Source organism: Betta splendens, chromosome 9 (assembly GCF_900634795.4).
Source record: "Betta splendens chromosome 9, fBetSpl5.4, whole genome shotgun sequence".
Lineage (NCBI taxonomy): Eukaryota > Metazoa > Chordata > Actinopteri > Anabantiformes > Osphronemidae > Betta > Betta splendens.
In genome coordinates, this window is record NC_040889.2 from 21,983,304 (window position 1) to 22,002,921 (window position 19,618).

The window sequence follows — 19,618 nt, forward strand, 5'->3', positions numbered from 1 at the left end:
TTTTAAGAAATCGCCTCGTTTCAACACCACCACGAAGACAAATGTTAGACACTCGCAGTGAGGTTACTGTAGATGGAAAAGTCAGACTCTGGCTGTGTTGACGGAGCGCTGCCTTGACCTCCCTTGATCTCCTGAATTAAATGTGATCTAAGAATTTTACCTCAGACTAAAATCACAATGAATTTTTGCATTTTTAAGAGCTCTCAAAAAAAACAATTACCCGATGGAATAACTTCAAAAGAAAACATGAACGACAACTAAAACTACACACCATCATATCAATGTGCTAATACTAGTGTTTGCTTTCAGTTTGGAGAAGCAGATGCCATCTCCAGAGTTAAACTCTCCTTTTTGCCAGTGTTATTCAGCTATAGAGTGAGAGCAGGCACCGCTCACTGTGAGCCATGCCTTAGTTCAGTGGCTGTAGCTTTACATGCTGAGCTCCTCCGTTTCCTCACCCGTCATCCTTCCATCCACTAAGCTGCCACCATCGTACAGAACCTCACTGACTTTGTGTGTCTTTCTCCGGTTGTCGTATGTTAAAGCAATATTTTCAAATGACATCCACTAGACAGCAGCAGAGCGTTGGTGCACATTGTGTCACACAACAACAACAAAATCAAAGGAGGAGGATGTGACAAGTGATATTTGCAAAACTGTCAATGACACGCACTCCATTCAGTTAATGATTATGCAAACCACTTCCTAAGGATCACATGTTGTGGAGTCACTTGTGCAGTTCAAAATATTAAAATATTAATATTTAAAAATATTAAATGGAATAAAATGACTTGTTTATGTGCAAAGCAGAACCCCAGGTTTCCTGCGAAGGTCAAAGCCACACCTCTTTAAAGAAAGCAGACGACACCGAGCGAGGTTGTTCCTCTCTGCTCTACGAGCTGCCAGACGGCGGCTGCCTCAGCATGCGGTGTCATTTCAACGGGACCCTGCTGGTGGACGTGCTCCCTCCGCTGCTGCTGACGGAGTTCATCCTGGGCGTGGCGGGGAACGGCCTGGCCCTCTGGATCTTCTGCTTCCACCTGAAGCCCTGGAAGAGCAGCACGGTGCTGCTGTCCAACCTGGCCGTGGCCGACTTTCTGCTCAACATGGTGCTGCCTTTGCGCGCCACCTACTACATGTCTGGGCTGAGGTGGGGGCTCGGAGGGGCCCTGTGCAACCTCTGCCTCTTCATGCTGGCCATGAACCGCAGCGGGAGCGCCTTCTTCCTCATGGCCATCGCCGTGGACAGGTACATGCGCGTGGTGCACCCCCACCATCCCATCAACTCGCTGAGCGTCTCAAAGGCCGTGCTCGGAGCCCTGGGACTGTGGCTGCTCACCATCGCCATGACGGCTCATATCTTCAGTCTGCAGCATCGCAACTCCACCTACTGCGAGAGCTTCGTGGTTCAGACGGCGACTCAAAGTAACCTGAGCTGGCACAAGTTTGAGTTTCTCTTTTCCTTCTACATTCCTCTGTTTGTGATCCTCTACTGCACCGTTCGCATCGTCCGCCACCTGAGAGGGAGACAGCTGGCCCAGCACGCCAAGATCAGAAGAGCTCTGTTCTTCATCATAGTAGTGGTGCTCCTCTTCAGCATCTGCTTCCTCCCCAGCAACATCACACAGCTGCTGATCTTGATAAAAACAAACATCATGGACCAAAAATCTGATGTGGAAATCTGTTCAGACATGGAGAACCTGACCACAGCCTTTTTCATCACCATCAGCCTGACCTATCTCAACAGCGTCCTGGATCCTGTGATCTACTACTTCTCCAGCCCTGCCTTCAAGAACATCTGCAGGAAGGCTCTCCATCTGCCCCAAGCAGACGCGACTGAGAGTGCAGAGAAGAAAACCAGAGAAACGGCTTCCAAGTCTGTCAGCCAGCTGTGATCACTAAAGCCAAAATACAAAAAAAATGTTATTCAGCTCTGTCAGCAAAGCTTTGATTAATGTTAAAGTGAGTCCTAGAGCTAAAAAGGTTATTCTTGCCTCTGGAGTCTTTTTATGCATTGTTCTTATGAATGCTTATGCTTTTGAAAAGTAGCCACATTATTGTAACTATAGTGAAAATAATAAAAAACAGTAAATGAATGTAGTCCACTTTATCACCATTCTTATGCCACCACAAATATTCAGCCTAAAGCTGGTACAGAATTAACTACTAGTTAGCAAAGCAAATGCTGTAATCTGTGAGGTTTTATGCTATTTTGATATACTGCTGTGCACGGCAACTGTAAACACAACCACACCTCATGCTTTCATATTTTGCTACAGTGTAATCATGATATTTATATTTTCATACTGGCTACATATAAAGTGTTGTCATTTTAGACCTCCCTGTGGTTAATACAACATTGAGTGCTATGCTGGCTCATTTCACGGTGCAAGGCTCTTCACTGTAGCTATTACTCTTTGGGAAAATTTTCACCTTTGGACCTGGCCACCGGTCAGAAGGGAAACAGCTCATTGACCTTAACGAATCACCTCCGGGAGTCATTTTCTTCAAAACCACTCTGAGCCCAATTACCTTGGAGTTTCCTTTGAATATTTGGTAACAATCTAGATAATTTACAAATCCTTCAGAAAACTCTAGCAACCGAGCTCAGCATCAGGGCTCTATGAGGAGGTACTGTATGCAGCCATACCAACATTAACTGTGTTAGACATGTAGTCACTAAACAGAGAATGGAGAAGTGTAACAGGATATTTTGCAATTATAATCTCTTATCAAATGAGGTCAGCAGCTGTAAGATATTCCATATAGCCAGAATTTAATTGACACATAGTATAAATTAGCGCAGTGAGCAAAATCTGCCTCATAGTTATTTTAATATATAATATAATAACAAAACCACTTATTACAACTTCAAACAATGTGTTACTTAACTATCATTCAGTTGAATTAAGTCATCTTTAGAAACAAGTGCTGAACAACAACACCTACATGAATGGACGATAGATTGCAGGGCTGACAATATTCCTTCAACTTGTTCCACGTAACAAATAATAATTAATGAGCACATTATTTTTGGTCCACGTTATATAAAATACATCCTCAGAGCTTTAAGTCACAGATTTCACAATAAATTGAAAAAGGTGCACAGACACTTAGATTATACATATGTGTATATATATATATATATATATATATATATATATGCATTTATACATTGCTAAAAAGCGTTGGTTCATCCCAAAATTCAATGTTTCAGATTCAGGAACTACTGAAAACAAAGTACCATTACAATTTGGATGTGTCAGTTTCAGATCTGTAATGACAGTGAAAGAAAATATGATAAGAAGATGATTAAACTAGTAAAACCATCACACCATCCTTCTAATCTATCCAGGCTACGTGGCCCACACTAAAATTGGTCACAGCCTCAGTTACCTTCAGGCAGTCTGTTGGCTTTAGGCCGTTTGACAGGGTTTTCCCTCTTTGATGCTCGCTGTGTTTCATGTACTCTAGAGCCAGAGAGTCGGCGTCATCCAGACTGTGGGAGCAGATCAAAACGAATCAAACTTTAGCTATCGGACACTAGCTGCTTGTGCCACAATGACATTTCATTATTTTCAAAGTTTAAGAAAATGTGAATGTGAAGTCTGTCTTCAATGAACGATAATACTCTTTAATAAAACATTAAAATTGCCATCACCTTTAAAATGGCCTTATTGTTTTAGTTTTGTGACAAACTGACATCAGAAGCATGTAATGCTACCTTCCTGTGATATTGCACAATGGAAAACAAGAACCTACCAGTTCTGGCCGATCAGGTAGTCCACCAAGTCCTTCACCTGGTTCGGTTCACCACATGAGACCATGAGCTGCTTCAGATGCTTTAAATGTTTGGTCTTTAACAGTTTGTGCTGCCCGGTCTGGATAATGAAGGTCAGTACAGTTTCCTTTATCTGCAGGGCAATTAAAGATTAGACTGTATAGTCAGCGTTACACAAAAAGGTTGCAATGCAGACAAACAATACACTTGACATTTTTCCATGTTTCATGTTTACCACATGAGAATTTATCTATGGAACAAAAGGTAACAAAACTATGGCAGAGTGCACGGTAGTAATATCTTCACACCATCATCTACATTTCAAACAATGAAACAGGATACTGTTTCATCTGCATGACCCTGAACCAGGAGTTTAAATGAACAAAAAATTATCAAAACAACTGAAATACTGCCAAAAACTGGCATTTAATCCACATCTGACCTGTGAAGGGATTCCAGCCAGTTCCCCAGTATTCATTAACTCCTCCACTTGTTCAAGGATAGCAACTGGGTTACAGACAGACAGTAAGCCCTGGAAACACCACAAATGGTCAAGGTGATTAGTTCCCAACATCATCCAAAAATGTTGGTAGGATGTGCAAAGAGTTTATAAAAATACATTGCAATAATTCATACAGCTCATGGCTTCTATAGTGAATACATATGCATTGATATGAAAACATGCTCCAGAAACGCTAGTGAAACAAAATGATTGGTGGCGACAATAAAATATGTCTCAGTGGTCATGTCCTCTCAAGTTCACCAAATTCAACAAATTTCTGCTCTCTTAGAGCAATAATCGTACAAATGCTTGCATTCGGACCTATTAAGCAGATGACTCCTACATCTTCCACCTACAGCCAAACCTCAACAGATCCCCGTCTCTAAGAGCAGAGTGCTGATGTAATTGCGGTGAACCACACATTTATTACTACCTTTTTGTTGCTGCCTTTTTAGGTACTGCTATACTTTCAAAGACTTCTGTATTGGAAACATTTCCAATGAAACTTTGAAATGAGCTGAAGTTATATACTTATAGTGTTATAAGAAAAAAATAGTAGCTCATTTCCGAGTTTCATCAGGTGATATACAGCAGAAATATGTCTTATCAGTGGTCATGTTCTTCTCAAGTTCACCAAATTCAACATATTTCTGCTGTATATCACCTGATGCGGCACCCAGCCTGTCAAGCAGTAATCATACAAATGCTTAAATTCTGACCTATTAAGCAGATGACTCCTACATCTTCCACCTACAGCCAAACCTCAACAGATCCTCGTCCCTAAGAGCAGAGTGCTGATGTAATTGTGGTGAACCACACATTTATTACCACCTTTTTATTGCTGCCTTTTTTAGGTACTAATATACTTTCAAAGACTTGTGTATTGGAAACATTTCCAATGAAACTTGGAATTAAGCTGAACTTATATACTTATATTGTTATATGAAAAAAAAGTATCTCGCGCAAACCCTTGTACTTGCATTGACGTGAGAACCTCCATTGACATAACACCTTCCCTAGCCCCTTACCCTAACCAACACAACTAAAGGCAGACTTTTGCTCTAATCTGAACCAAAACTCAATTCTAACCTCAGTCCTAAAATGACATCTTGACCGGACCGGCCGAAATGTCTTCACTTTGGAAGAAAAATACGCTTTTTGGATCCCACTTTGATGCAAGTACAAGTACATACGCATCAGATGTTTTTGGAGCACATACAATATTTGTAGCAGTCCTACTTCTCACACGTACATGTATGTATGTGCTGTACATGTATGTACTGCACATGTATGTACAGCGATGTATGTACCTGGATCTGCTCAGCTTTTTTATTGGCACAGGGGATAAGTAGCAGTGTTCCTAGAGCAAATGCAGGCAGATTGAACTGTGCAAAGCGATTGGCAATTCCTATTAGGTCCAGATTCAGCAGGAAAGGGCACCTTGGGGAGAAGGATGAGACATGAGATACACACACACAGACACACACACACACACACACACACACACACACACACACACACAGACACACACAGACACACACAGACACAGACAGACACAGACACAGACACACAGACACACACACACAGACACACACACACAGACACACACACACACACACACACACACACAGAACAGATGGTAGTAGTAATAATAATAGCAATAAACGAAATAATGATTAAACATACTTGAGAAGGAGAACAAATGTTCTGTACAGTGTATCTTGTTGATCAGGACTCAATGGAACAGAAGCTGTCAAAAAAAGTCAGTCAAGAATAAACAAAGAACTTATTGAACAGCGCAAAAGTGTGAATCAAGACAAATACAGTCATATCAATTTAACAACCTTCCGTCCAGCTATTATGTTCCAGAAAGTATTTCTTCTTCAGTTGCTCCTTTATTATGTCTGGCTAGATACTGCGTCTCCGTGACTAATACAGTATCAGTAGTGTAAGTACATACAGTATCCTTCTAGGCAAATAGCATGATTAAATGTACTATGACGCTGCATAGTAGTCTCACTTGAGAAAGAATAATTTGTTGATACAAGTGAATTGCACTGATAAAAATCACCTGAGACAAAAGGAGCCAGTAACATACTTCTCCACGTCCTGGAGAAACTAGAAATCTAAAGAGAGAAAAAAAATTATATATAATTAAAAGGTGCTTAAAGCTCCTCCCTATTGAAACTAAATCTGCTAGTTTTGATGCATGGCGATGATAAGTTAATCAAATACAAATACACAGCACAACAACTTCGACTGGCTGAATATCTGAACAGCACAGGAAGTTGTACTGATGATATTTTCCTTGTATCTTAGCAACAGTAAAGGCCAAAACCACACAGAGAACATAATTCATTTCATGGTTATAAAAATAAGAGTGGAAATGATAACCTCCCACAGAGCTGGAACAGCCACTACTGCCTCAAACACCTTCTGGAGGTGGGTGATCTGGGGGTGGGACACATACATATGTCTGAATTCACAACACATCACAGAAGCAAAACAAAACAAACTGAGCATCAAGATGAATTTAGAGAACGGGAGGATGATGGAGACCCTCTCACCAAGTTGAAGCCCAGCAGCTTCTGAAGAAGACTGTTCCAAAGTTGAAGGTCATACACCTGGTACTCCAAGCACAGGTCTGCCACCAACTGCACCGCCTAAAACAAAACCCAAACAAGCACAAACAAATACATATAAGAGAGGCATTCGTCTGCTGCACGTGCAGAGTTTCTAGACTAAATGAAGCAGCTACAAGGTTCACATTCTGGAAACACAGCACGCCACCTGAGGTTCATGACTGTGGTTCTTCCACAACCCCTTAACCAAGCCTTCTTTGGGACTGCTGACGAAAGACTGCAGTGTGTAGGGAATGTTTAACGCCTCCAGTTGAGAGACAAAGACATAGCACTTCAGGTAGCATCTGCATGGCAACATCAGAAAAAAAAAAAAAAACGAAATATAAATCTCATTATTAATGTCAGTTCAGGTTATTAACATTTACTAACTGCTACTTCTTACTCGATTTTGGTCCTGGGGATCTGTAGCTGAGCCTCCAGCGTAGCAGCATCAGCGAGGCGAATGAGACACAGCAGAGCTCGAGTTCGATGGCAGAACGTCAGGCGAGGTCCAGTGGAGCTGAGAGGCTACAGAAGCAAAAGACATTGGCCACAGTCTCTGGAGATGTAGACAAACATACCGCTGTGTCACACTCACCCAGGTTTCAGCAGATAGGACAGGGTTTAGAAGACGGACAGCATCATCCATGGGACCAGGTTGCAGCATGTACACGACCCTGAGACCGTAAACAGTGAAGCAGACATATTTTGATGTCACAGTTTCAAGCTGTTGATGTTAAGTATTAAAACAATCAATCTGATGTTAAGTAAGAGTTCCTACCGCATTAGGTCTGGATCCTCCTCAATGTTGCTGAAACAGTCATTACTAAAGTCCTGTTGGGGGAGAAAGGTGTGTTTTCAAAACTCTACATATTACTTGACATTTACAGAGTAATAAATGTTCTTTGTTAATTAACAGAGACAAACCTTGGCAATGGCTGGGCCTGTTTTGCAGATCCATTTTTCCAACAGCATGTTACGGATTTTCATAAGATCCACACTATTGATTGTGGCTATTTCCTTAACCATGGCATGAATGTCTGAATCCAAGACAAACATTCCAGTTTGTTAGGGCCTTTCTCTTGCTTACAATATATAAAACAACCAAATTACAGATTGTGCGACATATTAATTCATAGCTATTTGTTAGATAACTTGATGCCACTGACTTGTGTGTGTGCTCACCTGGATAGGTCTGACCTCCCGAGTCTCTGTAGCGCTGCTCCACACTGCTGTGCTCATAGAGAGCCACTATGAGCCTGGTTGGCAGCCCAGACAGTTTCAAAAGCTCTGGGGTGTTCAGCTGACTTTCTATTAGTGTGTTTTCAGTAGCTGAGCGCTGAAATTGCAGCTTGAGCTTGGACAGAAATGTCTCCCCTCGGGCGCGTGCTGCCTCCTGTTTATGATCAGATCAGAGCAAAAGAAATTCATCATACAGTAGGTATAAGACAGGTTTGCAGGTTTCAGCTAAAGAGGTGCAGTAAAAAGCTTAAAACACTGACCTCAATGTTGGGATCCTTCAGCCATGCATCAGCAAGAGCCAAGCAGAACCTGAGGGACTGAGTCTTTTCATGGCCTATGAAGAGCAGGAAACAATTCAGCACATATGGATCAACATAGTAAAGCGTATAAGCAGGGTCAGTCTGCTGTTCAGACCTGCAGGAAGATCCTGGGTGATCTTGTGGGCTGTGGCAGCAGCCCATTCTGGGCTCTGGATACACTGGATGTACTTCATCATGGTCTTGGCCACTTTGAAAGTCTCCTTATTGTAGCCATGTTCTTGACCTCGTTTCCTCTGCTCTAAGACTAGAGGCTTCAACTTCTTCTCAAACACATGGTTGGCTGCTGACATGTATAACTTGTCTAGACTCACCTAAAAGCAGAGAGCAAAGTTTGAGCACCACATAAAATCTAGTAATTATACAACTAGTTTTCAGATGAGTATGCTTGACCTTCATCAGTTTGCTAATTAGAAGAAGCGTGGGGAAGGTTTCCTCACTGAGGTCAGGAGCTAAACATAGAAATAGCATTGGTCACCCACTTTTATTACACCCAATACGCACTGTATTTAAAAAATGTGTAATGTAATTTTATATAGTCCAAAAATAAAAACTTACAGATAATCTTCCAGTAATGTTTAGTCTGCATAAGCAGATGGAAGGGCAGTCTGCTGTTGGACAGGGGGGTTGGCAGCAGGTTATTCTCGAGGAGGTACGTGTTCTCTGTATCTGATGGAGGAGAGATTCGTTTGTAGGACTTCAGATGCTGGAGGAGGCCCATTGCCTTCAAATGAAAAAAAGACGTTGTAGACTATTTTCCAAAAAAGAATAAAGTGTTTTGTATTGCACATGCATATGTAATGTTACCTGGCTAATAGAAAAGTTGGTAACACTCTCATCTGCAGCCTGTATGATCTTCAGTACTACTTCGATCCTCTCGTAGTTGTACGGGCTAAGCTGTATGAGTTGCAAGGCATTAGATTGGAATCGTATTAGATGGGACACAAAGATTTTATACCATGTACCTCATGATTAAGGAGAGTAATTTGGCAAGTAGATGGAAAAGAATCTGGGACGCTCAAACCTTGAATACAGCAGCACAGAGAGTGCTGTTGAGTTTGCTAGCACTGTTCAACATTGGGATAATCTGAAGCACTCGCTCCAGAGCATCTTCATGACAAAGAGGCTCCCCCTCTTCCTGTCCTGTGCCTGGGTCATATGAACCATCCTCGTCCTCCTCGTGAAGCAGTAAGGTGGTAATGTACTGGTTGATCATGTCATCATGGTCCAGACCAAAGGTGCTACACATGGACAGAAGGTGAGTGTTAGAACCAGCAGGACCACACCTCTACAGAAGACACCAGATATTCAGGTAAAACCAAGCAGCTGACCTGCAGTACTGAAGGATTATTTCAGGGGTAATCCTCTTGTTCTTCACCAGAACAGGAATAAGACTTCTCTTCATCTCGGACTGCTGACGGAACACCGGCTGGATGGATATCTGTAGCCACACATTAACCAGCTAAACCATCCACTGACACAAGTATGGTATCAAAAACATTTACTGAGGTCCTTGGTCACCATAGTTTACTGCATCTGTAAGGCATCTTACCTCTAGCTTCCCAAGCTTGATACCCCACTCAGCATCAGTGATGACAGACAGAAACTTCTCCTGCTCCTCTTTCTCCTCATACAAGGAGCAGAGGTTGGCCCCGATCCTGGCTATAGCCTGAAATAACCACATATGTTGGTCTGAGCTTATTAAAAATATTTTTGATGATGCAGTTAACAATCACTAAAGTAGTTGTTAATAATAATAATAATAATACATTAATGATCCCACACCTAAATTACTCTCTATAATAAACTACAGCTACACAAAACAGAGAGCCTGAACGAAACGAAACAATCAAAGAGCCAATATTCATACCAAGATTTTTTCATAGTTTTGCCAGGTGTTGTCAATAACCTTCCACAGTATTTTGAAGACTTCTGTTTTGGAGAGAACCGTACAGAGTCCAATAGCTAGATCACAATCAACCACCCTCCAGTTTAACACCTGTCCATAGAAAACACAGGACGTTATTTAAATACTTCAGTAGAGTAAGTCTATCACTACTATCTCATTAGACTCATTAGACTCACCTTGTTCAGAAGCGCTATGGCCACAGCATTCAGTGAAGACATGGTTGTCTTTCTTTGCTCATTCATACATTTATTGTACACCTGAAGCTCTTGGGCATTATAAAGCTGGGAGAGAAACATTACCACAACAAATGATTAGCTTTGTTCTCATTCCTAGGTTCTAAAGCCACAATAATCAGATGACAGATACAAGAGGCATCGGAACCTTTGGTTGTAGACTGTTGCAGTTATACCTGTAAGCTTAGTTTTATATCCATCACATTAGAGGTAACATGCTGCAGGCAGCTGCTGTATGAGTTGACCAGCACTCGGAGGGCCAGCTCCAGCTGACTGCACTCCTGTAGCATCTGTAACATGTTGCTCAGGGGACCCAAGAGGGGTCGCAGGTAATTTGAACCTGTTTGTGGGTCAACCAAAGAGCAAGGTAACTTTAAAAGATTGCCAAAAAGAAATATTAAAAAAAGAAGTATCTGCTCCTATTTTTACCATCTTCAAATGAGCAGTGTGACAAACAGGAGCAGTCCAATGGATACAGCCTGGTATCTGCAAGAAGGAGACTAAGTTAGCACTGAATGCTGGTGAAATCTGTTACAGCTGAATAACACCCAATAACACCTAAAGTCATCAAATCCAACCATTTACCCTGAGAAACAGGCAGAAGGCAATTGGTAATTTCATATTGGACAGGTAGCACAGAAACTGGGTCCAGAACAATGCAGTCTTCATTAAAAACATCCTGAAAACTCCAATGAGAATATGGGTCTTTTTCTGCCTCCATACTTAAATCCTGTGGCATGACACAATTAAAATGTGAAGTTAGATTTGAAACAAGTGAAATATAAATACAATTTTCTTCATTCATTCACATATGAATTACGATTTAATATGAATGGGAGTTTTGCAGCAATTAAAATGTCCAACTCAAATGTCAAATTAATTAATTTGTAAGAACATTTAAAGAATTGTTTAATATTCATGGTTGCATCTCTACTAAATTTATACAGTAGATTATCAGTTACTACTGTAAATAAATTAAATGATGATAGACACTCACCCTGGCTGTAAAGCCATAGTTGTCTGATAACTGACACTGATGGTAAACATCCATCGCAATCCGTGTGCTCTTGCAAAGTTCCAGGCAGTCCAGTAGCAGATCTTTGATGGGTCATATTATATTAGGTATTTTGGATGTGAAGCAATACAGAACAGACAGGCTAGTTCTACACAGCTCATTTAAGCATCCATGCATTATATAGAATTCCATGCTTTTATTGTGAAAGGGTATGAGGAACATTAGAGTGTATAAAATTTATATTAAATGATATTTACCTGAGTGACACACAGTGACGGCCTGGCAGGCCAAATCATGGATGACTGCTGGCAAGTCTATGTCCTCTGGAAGCACCATGGGCACATCTGCCTCCAGCATCTGGCACAACGTCTTAGCCGCAGTGAACAAAACCTTCCCTGTGCTGGTGTTGCAGTGGTGTTCATAAAGCTCACTGGAGACATGAAGGAAAAAGCAGCAGTAAACCAAATAAAAAACCAATTTTCAGTCATTAAATTCACAACATTTAACATCAACAAGGTGAAGTGTCAGCACATGCAAACCTGAGGATTTTGAGGGCCTTGTCCACTTTTCCCACTCCCAATGCTCGCAGGGCCAAATCAGACCAAAGCTCCTGTTCAGTGCGCTGCAGCTGCCGTCCTAGACGACGCAGGCCAGCTTCTGTGGAGATAGTTTTGGTCTTGCCATCTGGATCATTAGACACAACCGGGGTCATAACAGCCTTCTGTCTAGACGAGTGGCGCCCGCGTGTGTTTTCATAGGCTGTAATATGATGCTCCTGGATTTGTTTTCTGATGTTTGGATCCTCATAGTCGGAAGGAGTGAAGAACACATCAAAATCCTCCTAAAGAAACAATTAAAAAGGTCAAATCAAAAGAAGATTTAACATGGCTTCCACTAATGAGCATGTTTGAGCATTGTTCATTAAACCTTTATCTATTTACCAAGTTTAAGTGTTCAAATACCGATTTTAATAAAAAGGCAAATGTTACTGTTTCGATGTTCAATGACTCCTATGACTATTTGCGGCAGTCCTGCGCTGTGAACTCTAACTCACCTGTAAGTGGGAGATCGCCTTGAACATAATGAGGTTGTTCTCACACTCCATGCTTTTAAGAGCATCATCTGAACAAGACACACGGAGCCGGTACGAGCATCAGAGAATTAGGTTCTGAATGAGCAACGATTGTGGTGACACCCTGCTGTTTCAGAGCTAATTAAAGAGAACACTTACTGTTTTGAGTTGCGTGCATGTATTTTAGGGCCTCTACCATCACCTCAGCTATGACCATCTGCTGCTTCTTGTGCTATCAAACACAAACCAAAAAACAGTTCAGCACAAAAAGTCATAAACACATATGGCACTAGATGTTTAGACTTTGAGGTGAGGAGAGGCAGTTCGACTACAAACATTTTTGATTTTTACAGATTGGCTTGCTTTTCTCCCACAGTCAAACATCCATTTTTAAAAGTCACACCAAAACCAATAGAGATCCTTCAATTTTAGCGTATCTAGCTATATGTGACACACTAACTCTCCTAACCTCATCAGATATGTGGGCTTTGTCCTCCAGCTGCAGCCTAGCCCAGATTGTGAGGTGCTCGACCACACGCTCTGCATCAGCTGAGGACAGCTTCTTCAGTAGAGTCATGCATTCCTCAGTCTGAAAGCAGCACAAGATGTCAAGAATGCAAAAAGAGAGACATAATATCTTTTTGGTTTGGTTTTTGTTTGTGTCAAATAGATCAGCATACCTTTCCTTGGCCAATAAGATGGGTGAGATACAGGTAATAAATCTGAGTGATTGGAAGTTTGTATGCCTCAGCTAATGTCAAGGAGTCATTGAGAGAGGTTGGCAGGTCTTGTTTCAGGATGTATCTAATCAGTGTCTGAGGAGATCGATATGAAAGACAATTTATAGCAGGCACAACAGAAATTGTGTTACACAATTAAGCAATCAAACACACCATGATGTGGGTGCAGTTAGAGAGGTTGAAGTTGCGAATCCCATATCCCCTGAGAAGTTTCCTTTTCTCCATCAGACGATAGCTCTCCTTCAAAAGCTCCTGCCTGGAGATTAAATCAGATTAGAGTATAAACAAGCTGTTACATTAATAATAACAATTTCAAAATGCAATCAATCAATACGCACTTTGGCCCGTTCATCTCTAGGTACTGCTGAACCAGGTTTTCCACCATATTACTCCAGGGTACAACAGCTTTCTGCATTATTTCCAGCACAGCATCTACCATCATCTTGAATGAAACAAATAGAAATGTTACAATTTTTCACCATCTTACTAATTACTCTTTTTTTAAATTTTTGTAACAGATTATCACTTAGATATGTGCGCAGAATATGAAAGATTTTAAAATGTGTGGCATTTTACATCTGTATCTGTCATGCAGCCTAGCACAGCCACTGCTTTAGCTTCCCACTCTGTGAAAAGAGTTGTAGCCTGAGAACTGCAGCGTTCCAGCAAACCCTGAAAACAAGATCCAGACACAAAAGGCTGCATTAGTATTGGAAATTTTGAATGGATTTCTTATATGATTTATATTTTTATGAAATTTACCTTGATGTACTGCAGTAGCAGCTCATTAAAAGGAATACTGTGCTCTTTAGTGTATGGCAATATGCTGTTTTCCACTGCGGCAGCTATCAGCTCCGGAGCTGGCACCTTGTCCAGCATGAAGAATGCAATGGTCCGCAAGGTCCCCTTTTACATTAATTTGGAAAAAAGGTAAGAAATTAAATTATAAAAAACAATTCAAGGCTCAACCATATATAAAACCAACACTATTAGAAGAAGAGTGACTACACTGATAATGATGTCACAACAATCAGTAGTTTAAACTCTCCAGTCATCTACTGACATCTAAAGGCATAGTGAGATTTAGATTCTGGTAAATACCCTAAAATATTTTCCATTGTGCAGACTTCTTGAGGTTAGGATTGTTTGTTATTTTACTCGTACACCAGAGCTTCAGACAGACCTTTTCAAAGACTGAAAGTGAAAGCTTGCAATTGTATTTATGGTGAAGGTCCAGCAGCTGGCGGAGGCTAGACACCAGGGACCTGAGGCTCTCCATTTCCTCTGCACCATAAGTATCATCCTTAAACAAAGATGTTTTAAAAAGTAAATCACAAACTCCATACTGTGATAATTAAGCTGCATTTGATCAATACAATGATGGCACAGCAATCACTCATTACAAAAATGGTGCCAACTTACAGATTTCATCCATGTCCATAAAGAGGGCAGCCCTAGCACAGCCAAGTCCAACGCATTCTGGGGCCAAGCACCCTGAAAAACATGTTAAGCTAATATCACTAATTCAATTAGTTTGAAATATTTTAGATGAATTATATAATTTACAATCAGACATATTGACTCATTGTTGCAATTGGGCGCAGGTCTTTTCTTACGCCAGAAGGATCATTGTAAACATTTACAGCGTCTAGCGTGACTTTCCTTACCTTTTCTGTTAGCTCTAGATTCCTGGTCCTTTGCTCCAGCCATCTTGCCAAGATTTTCTATGGGCATAAAATGTATATTACCTATTCAAATCATAGCACTACATGGTTGCAATGCTATTTTATACTTTAAAAAGGAAAGCATCCTACCTGTCCAGGTGGAAGTACCCTCCTCACGAAAGGAACAAACACGGTCCTAAACCAAGGACAGAGGTCTGTAGATGGAACATCCTCTGGGACTGCATTGAGAACAGCCTCAAGCTTACTCTCATCAAACTCTGCTGCAAGCTGCCCCTGTCACACACAACATCACAACAGACCTCAAATTTAGGTTACTTGAATCATTTTTAAACCAGGGTTACATTTTTGTTTATCGACTTCACATTATTTCCTAAAACGTTGATTTGATGGAAGTTGCACAGAATAGCAGTTTACCTCATATCTGAGCCAAAGGAGTTGTGCACCCTTTATGTCTCCTTCTTTTAAGTGGGTCAGAATGTCACCTAAATTATCAGTGCAGTTCAGAAACTCAATCCAGTTGATGCCACTGTAAATTATAAAGTAAAATAGTGACATTATTTTAAATAATGGCCAAACAACAACATAAACAGAATTTACTCCAAAACGGTGCGTGTCACTGTAATTTGGACTTTACTTGAAATTTTCCAGGCCGTAGAGGCTGCAGAAAGTCGCCAGCCTGGCCAAGGCCTCTTGGATCTGTAAGGAGGAATATCGACTGGCAGCGTGGTTCAGCATCTTCTCTGCAGTCTCAAATGTCGGCCAGGGAGCCTTTAGACAATATTCCACAACATACTGCTCATCCTAGACAACACAAACAATTGGCCTCTGTTAACTGTAAGAACATTGGTCATCATGATTTGTATTCAACTGACTCAGAAAGTGACAATTGCTTTAAAACCTTATATTCAGCTAAATACTCTACAAACAACAATGCCACACGTACTGTGATCTTCATCAGGCTGGTCTTAGCCTCGTCCACAAGTTCAGACCATACATCCTGTCCATAACCACCCACTGAAGAAGATGCCAGCTGCTCCAGAACAAATTCGAGCTTCACCTTGTAGACAAGCTAAAATAAAATGTAGGTTGTGAACAGCCTTTTACTGTATTGTCCACAATAAAGACAAATTCATATGCATGTGCATATATAAAGCTCTAATAAGAACACCTGACTTGTCTTTATAACACACACACGCACACCTCAATATCCAGATCGAAGGCGATAGCAAACTTTTCAGCATCTTCAAACATGTGTTTGTGAAGAAGTCTGCTGAGTCTGTGATGAGGGAAAATTAAAAGTAAATTAAATACCAACATCATAGACATCAAGACTGATGTTGCAAGACCTACTAATCAGATCTAATTCAAATTATGTACCTGTTCTCTGGCAAAGCCTCTGTAAAACACCTGACAACAACCGAGGATACTGGCTCTCTTCGACTGCAAGATGAAGGAGAAACCACAATCATCACTTTGCATTTATGCATTTATTGACGCAAAGTAACACAAATAACCTCTCCTACCTTTCAGGGTTCTCATAAATCCCCTCAACTAAGTAGATAGCGTCCTAAAAAACACAGTACAACATTCAAAGAAATATTTACATCTGGCCATAGCAATAAAAAGACCATACAATTTAAATTTTTGGAAATTTTACCATGTTTATTTTGGCCTGGACAAGACAAGAGACTGAGGAGACATCCAGAGAGTAGCAAACAGTCATGGAGGGCAGACTTCGTATTTGCAGTGAGCTGATCTGAAAAAGAAAAAAAAGAAAGTATATAACAAGTGTGTGTAGACTAGAAATAGACCATCATTGAATATACTGTAGGACCTACCTGACTGCTGCCTTGCTTTGTCAGGGTAATTATCTTCATGCCGCTCCAGTCTTGACTAAGACACACAGAGATGTGTTAATGCCTTTAATACAATTTCGGGGAGCACTTCCCTTATTGGCACCTTTAATACCTAAAAAAAAAGCTACTTACGTCACCATGGAGGCAGAGGCACATTCTGTGGAGAGTTCAAAGTCATGAATGGAAAGAGCTGGCCAAGAGTGAACCATGACAAGAAAATGCAGGTCCCAGAGACTCAGGACATCCTAAAACCACAGAACAGAAGCCAGTTCATATGTAAACCTCAAAAACATATTGTGGAAGTATATCAAATAACTTCTAGTAGCATCATTGACCTCACCTCAGTGCTGAGAATAAACAGAAAGTTCTCCATCACCACAATTTTCCTCACGCCTTTCAAATAAATAACAGGAGAAGTAGATGTTAAACCCTATAAATTGTGTCAAAACTTCTCTCCTTTACACAATAATTTGTATTTTATTTTTCATTTGAAAACCTATAGCTAACATGTACATACGCACATCACAGTTACATCTCGGCGTCTATGAAAACGCAGATCAGCAATATGTAGCTACACTGCACAAAAAGCAGGAGCTCACCTGGAATTAAGCTGGTATTGACGGAGTTAACAAGACACATATTGGCCTGATGAGGGTCCATCATCCAGTGAGTGATAGCATTATCTTTATCCCCCTTTGAAGATGATAATAGGATAAATGCCATTGTATTTACAGAATATACTCTAAATTTTAGGTTAATCTTGACAACCTGAGTTACAATGTACTTGTTCCATGCAGTAGAAACTTTTGGGTAAGAGTGAAGTTACAAATTCAATTACCACTAATAAATTATCAATTATCACTACGTTGTCTCACAGTTCATAACTAAAGTTACTTTTGTTAAACAAATACAGTATACTTCTCTAGATGCTTATTAATTAAAGTTTGTAAGTGAATTTATAAAATGTCTGACACTGACTCCAATCATTAGGTGAAGTTCATGGCCCAGACTGAACAGGACTGCTGTGTTGCACGCATCATCGTGGAAGTCCACAGTGGAGTAGAAATCTATCTTGATCAGTGACTGGAGCTAAATTAAACATAAGTGCGATCATGTTTCAGGTGAATAAAATACATAAAAGTGCCATTACATAAAAAAAAGTATCAACTTACTTCTTGTAATGCACCAACATCATTCTTTCCTATGGCTGAAAGAGCAAATTTATGTGCTGAGTGTTGGTCAAGAGGCAACACAAATGTTTTTTACATTTTGAATTACAATTTGTACCAGTCTCGATCTTGGCCAAAGCAAGGTTTGTAACATGGAAGAAACCGTTCTGTAGGAGAAGGAACACATGGTACATCCCTGTCAACAGAGAAACATAAAAACAATCAGTCAGGATGGAAGAAAACATGTATAAAAATAATACAAGTATATAAAAAAGCAAGACATGCATTCTGAATAACTGTGTCTTTCACCTATGGAAGTCTTGTCCTCTTCCATAAGGAGATGGTGATATGTTTTCTGATCTCCAGTAGATGGTGTCTGAACCAAAGCCTACAAACCCCAGAAGAAAACACTCGTTAAGTATCACACACAATGCACAACGTTCTAAATATCATATGAGTCGAGTCTCCTACCTTAGTGAGAAGGATTCTCTTGTATGGAACGTAAATCAAATGAAGGTTTCCATTTCTCTCACAGACGATCAAAAACTTCCCATCCAGACATACGTCAATGGCATCCACATCAGTTTCTAAAAGAAGTTGTAATAATGTGCAAACCTTAACCAACAATCCGATTGCCATAGAAATAACCCAAGGGAACATAGGATGAAGTTGTTTACCAAAGTTAAGAAGGAGCAGGATACTCTGATAGTTCTGGTCAAACACTATCACTGTCTTGTCAGCGACAACGATGCTCCAGTTTGAACCACTGGATGAAGAGAGACGAGGATCTGTCTTCACCTGCAAACAAACAAGAGGGACTGAGGGTTATCAAACTGGCGCAGGGGCTACCTGTGGTCTGCTTTAGTCGACGTTAAGATGACGTAACGTTAAATAAATGAAGTCGGTTATTTAAAACAGCGTTGTTCGAGTGCTTGAACTGTAAACGTTTACGTCCACTACCTCACTGGCACTGGAGACTCTGACCAGCGTGTCCAGCTGATACAAGCCGCTCCCATTATCCTCCCTCGACTCGCTGCCGAAACGGACGGTGCTTGTGTCCTCGCTACTTAGAAGTTCAACGTCGTTCCACGTCGCCATTTCATGGAGTTACGAGAATATCACTCTTTGTTGTAAAGCATGAATGTAATTAGTTTACTTGAATGCGACTAGGTGGATACACCGTTAGTAACTCACCACTCTGCCGCAGTTATTATACAGTCACAAAATACAGAACCGTCATAACGCGACACAGTTAGCTTTAGAATTTGGCGGGTTGCTGATATTGTCAGTGAGGGAAGTTTAAATGCCTCAGTTGTGCCTTCCAGGCAGGGAGGTTGTGTCTCTCTACTTAGAAAAACTGCCTTGTTCGTAATTACTGGTCTAGTTAACATTCTAATTAAATTTCGACTTCAATCTTTAACATTTCTCAAGCAAATTCGGTTAAAATAAACAGCAAGAACCTGTTTGAATTGAACA

The 19,618-nt window shown here is 40.7% G+C and overlaps 2 protein-coding genes across 3 annotated transcripts; one reads left to right on the top strand and one right to left on the bottom strand.

Moving 5' to 3' along the window:
• Window positions 1-4: 4 nt before the first annotated feature.
• On the top strand, window positions 5-2,069 carry LOC114862219 (hydroxycarboxylic acid receptor 2-like). Its single transcript, XM_029162333.3, has one exon. The coding sequence runs from the start codon at window positions 798-800 to the stop codon at window positions 1,893-1,895; it is 1,098 nt and encodes a 365-aa protein (XP_029018166.2). The 5' UTR covers window positions 5-797; the 3' UTR covers window positions 1,896-2,069.
• Window positions 1,759-19,541, bottom strand: kntc1 (kinetochore associated 1). 2 transcript variants are annotated; one of them, XM_029162163.3, is made up of 61 exons: window positions 19,103-19,541; window positions 18,820-18,940; window positions 18,614-18,729; window positions 18,452-18,530; window positions 18,261-18,338; window positions 18,146-18,180; window positions 17,952-18,062; window positions 17,573-17,666; window positions 17,314-17,366; window positions 17,106-17,218; window positions 16,956-17,010; window positions 16,775-16,873; window positions 16,641-16,684; window positions 16,495-16,557; window positions 16,318-16,393; window positions 16,061-16,186; window positions 15,752-15,918; window positions 15,532-15,643; window positions 15,247-15,390; window positions 15,100-15,156; window positions 14,855-14,926; window positions 14,616-14,735; window positions 14,195-14,338; window positions 14,009-14,104; window positions 13,771-13,874; window positions 13,586-13,688; window positions 13,373-13,507; window positions 13,162-13,281; window positions 12,852-12,924; window positions 12,675-12,742; window positions 12,160-12,461; window positions 11,878-12,050; window positions 11,603-11,703; window positions 11,191-11,335; window positions 11,035-11,091; window positions 10,782-10,945; window positions 10,549-10,653; window positions 10,334-10,462; window positions 10,016-10,132; window positions 9,795-9,904; window positions 9,488-9,704; window positions 9,271-9,360; window positions 9,022-9,187; window positions 8,857-8,915; window positions 8,561-8,777; window positions 8,407-8,480; window positions 8,090-8,300; window positions 7,832-7,944; window positions 7,686-7,738; window positions 7,503-7,581; window positions 7,308-7,432; window positions 7,074-7,209; window positions 6,851-6,946; window positions 6,678-6,734; window positions 6,355-6,409; window positions 5,970-6,033; window positions 5,594-5,723; window positions 4,224-4,313; window positions 3,763-3,914; window positions 3,397-3,499; window positions 1,759-1,898 (listed from the first exon to the last, which is right to left on the bottom strand). In XM_029162163.3, the coding sequence occupies exons 1-61, from the start codon at window positions 19,238-19,240 to the stop codon at window positions 1,896-1,898; spliced, it is 6,609 nt and encodes a 2,202-aa protein (XP_029017996.1). In that variant the 5' UTR covers window positions 19,241-19,541; the 3' UTR covers window positions 1,759-1,895. The 2 variants fall into 2 exon arrangements, with proteins under 2 accessions (XP_029017996.1, XP_029017995.1); XM_029162162.3 differs by lacking the exon at window positions 1,759-1,898 and adding an exon at window positions 2,816-3,274 and having other exon boundaries at window positions 19,103-19,538.
• Window positions 19,542-19,618: the final 77 nt, after the last annotated feature.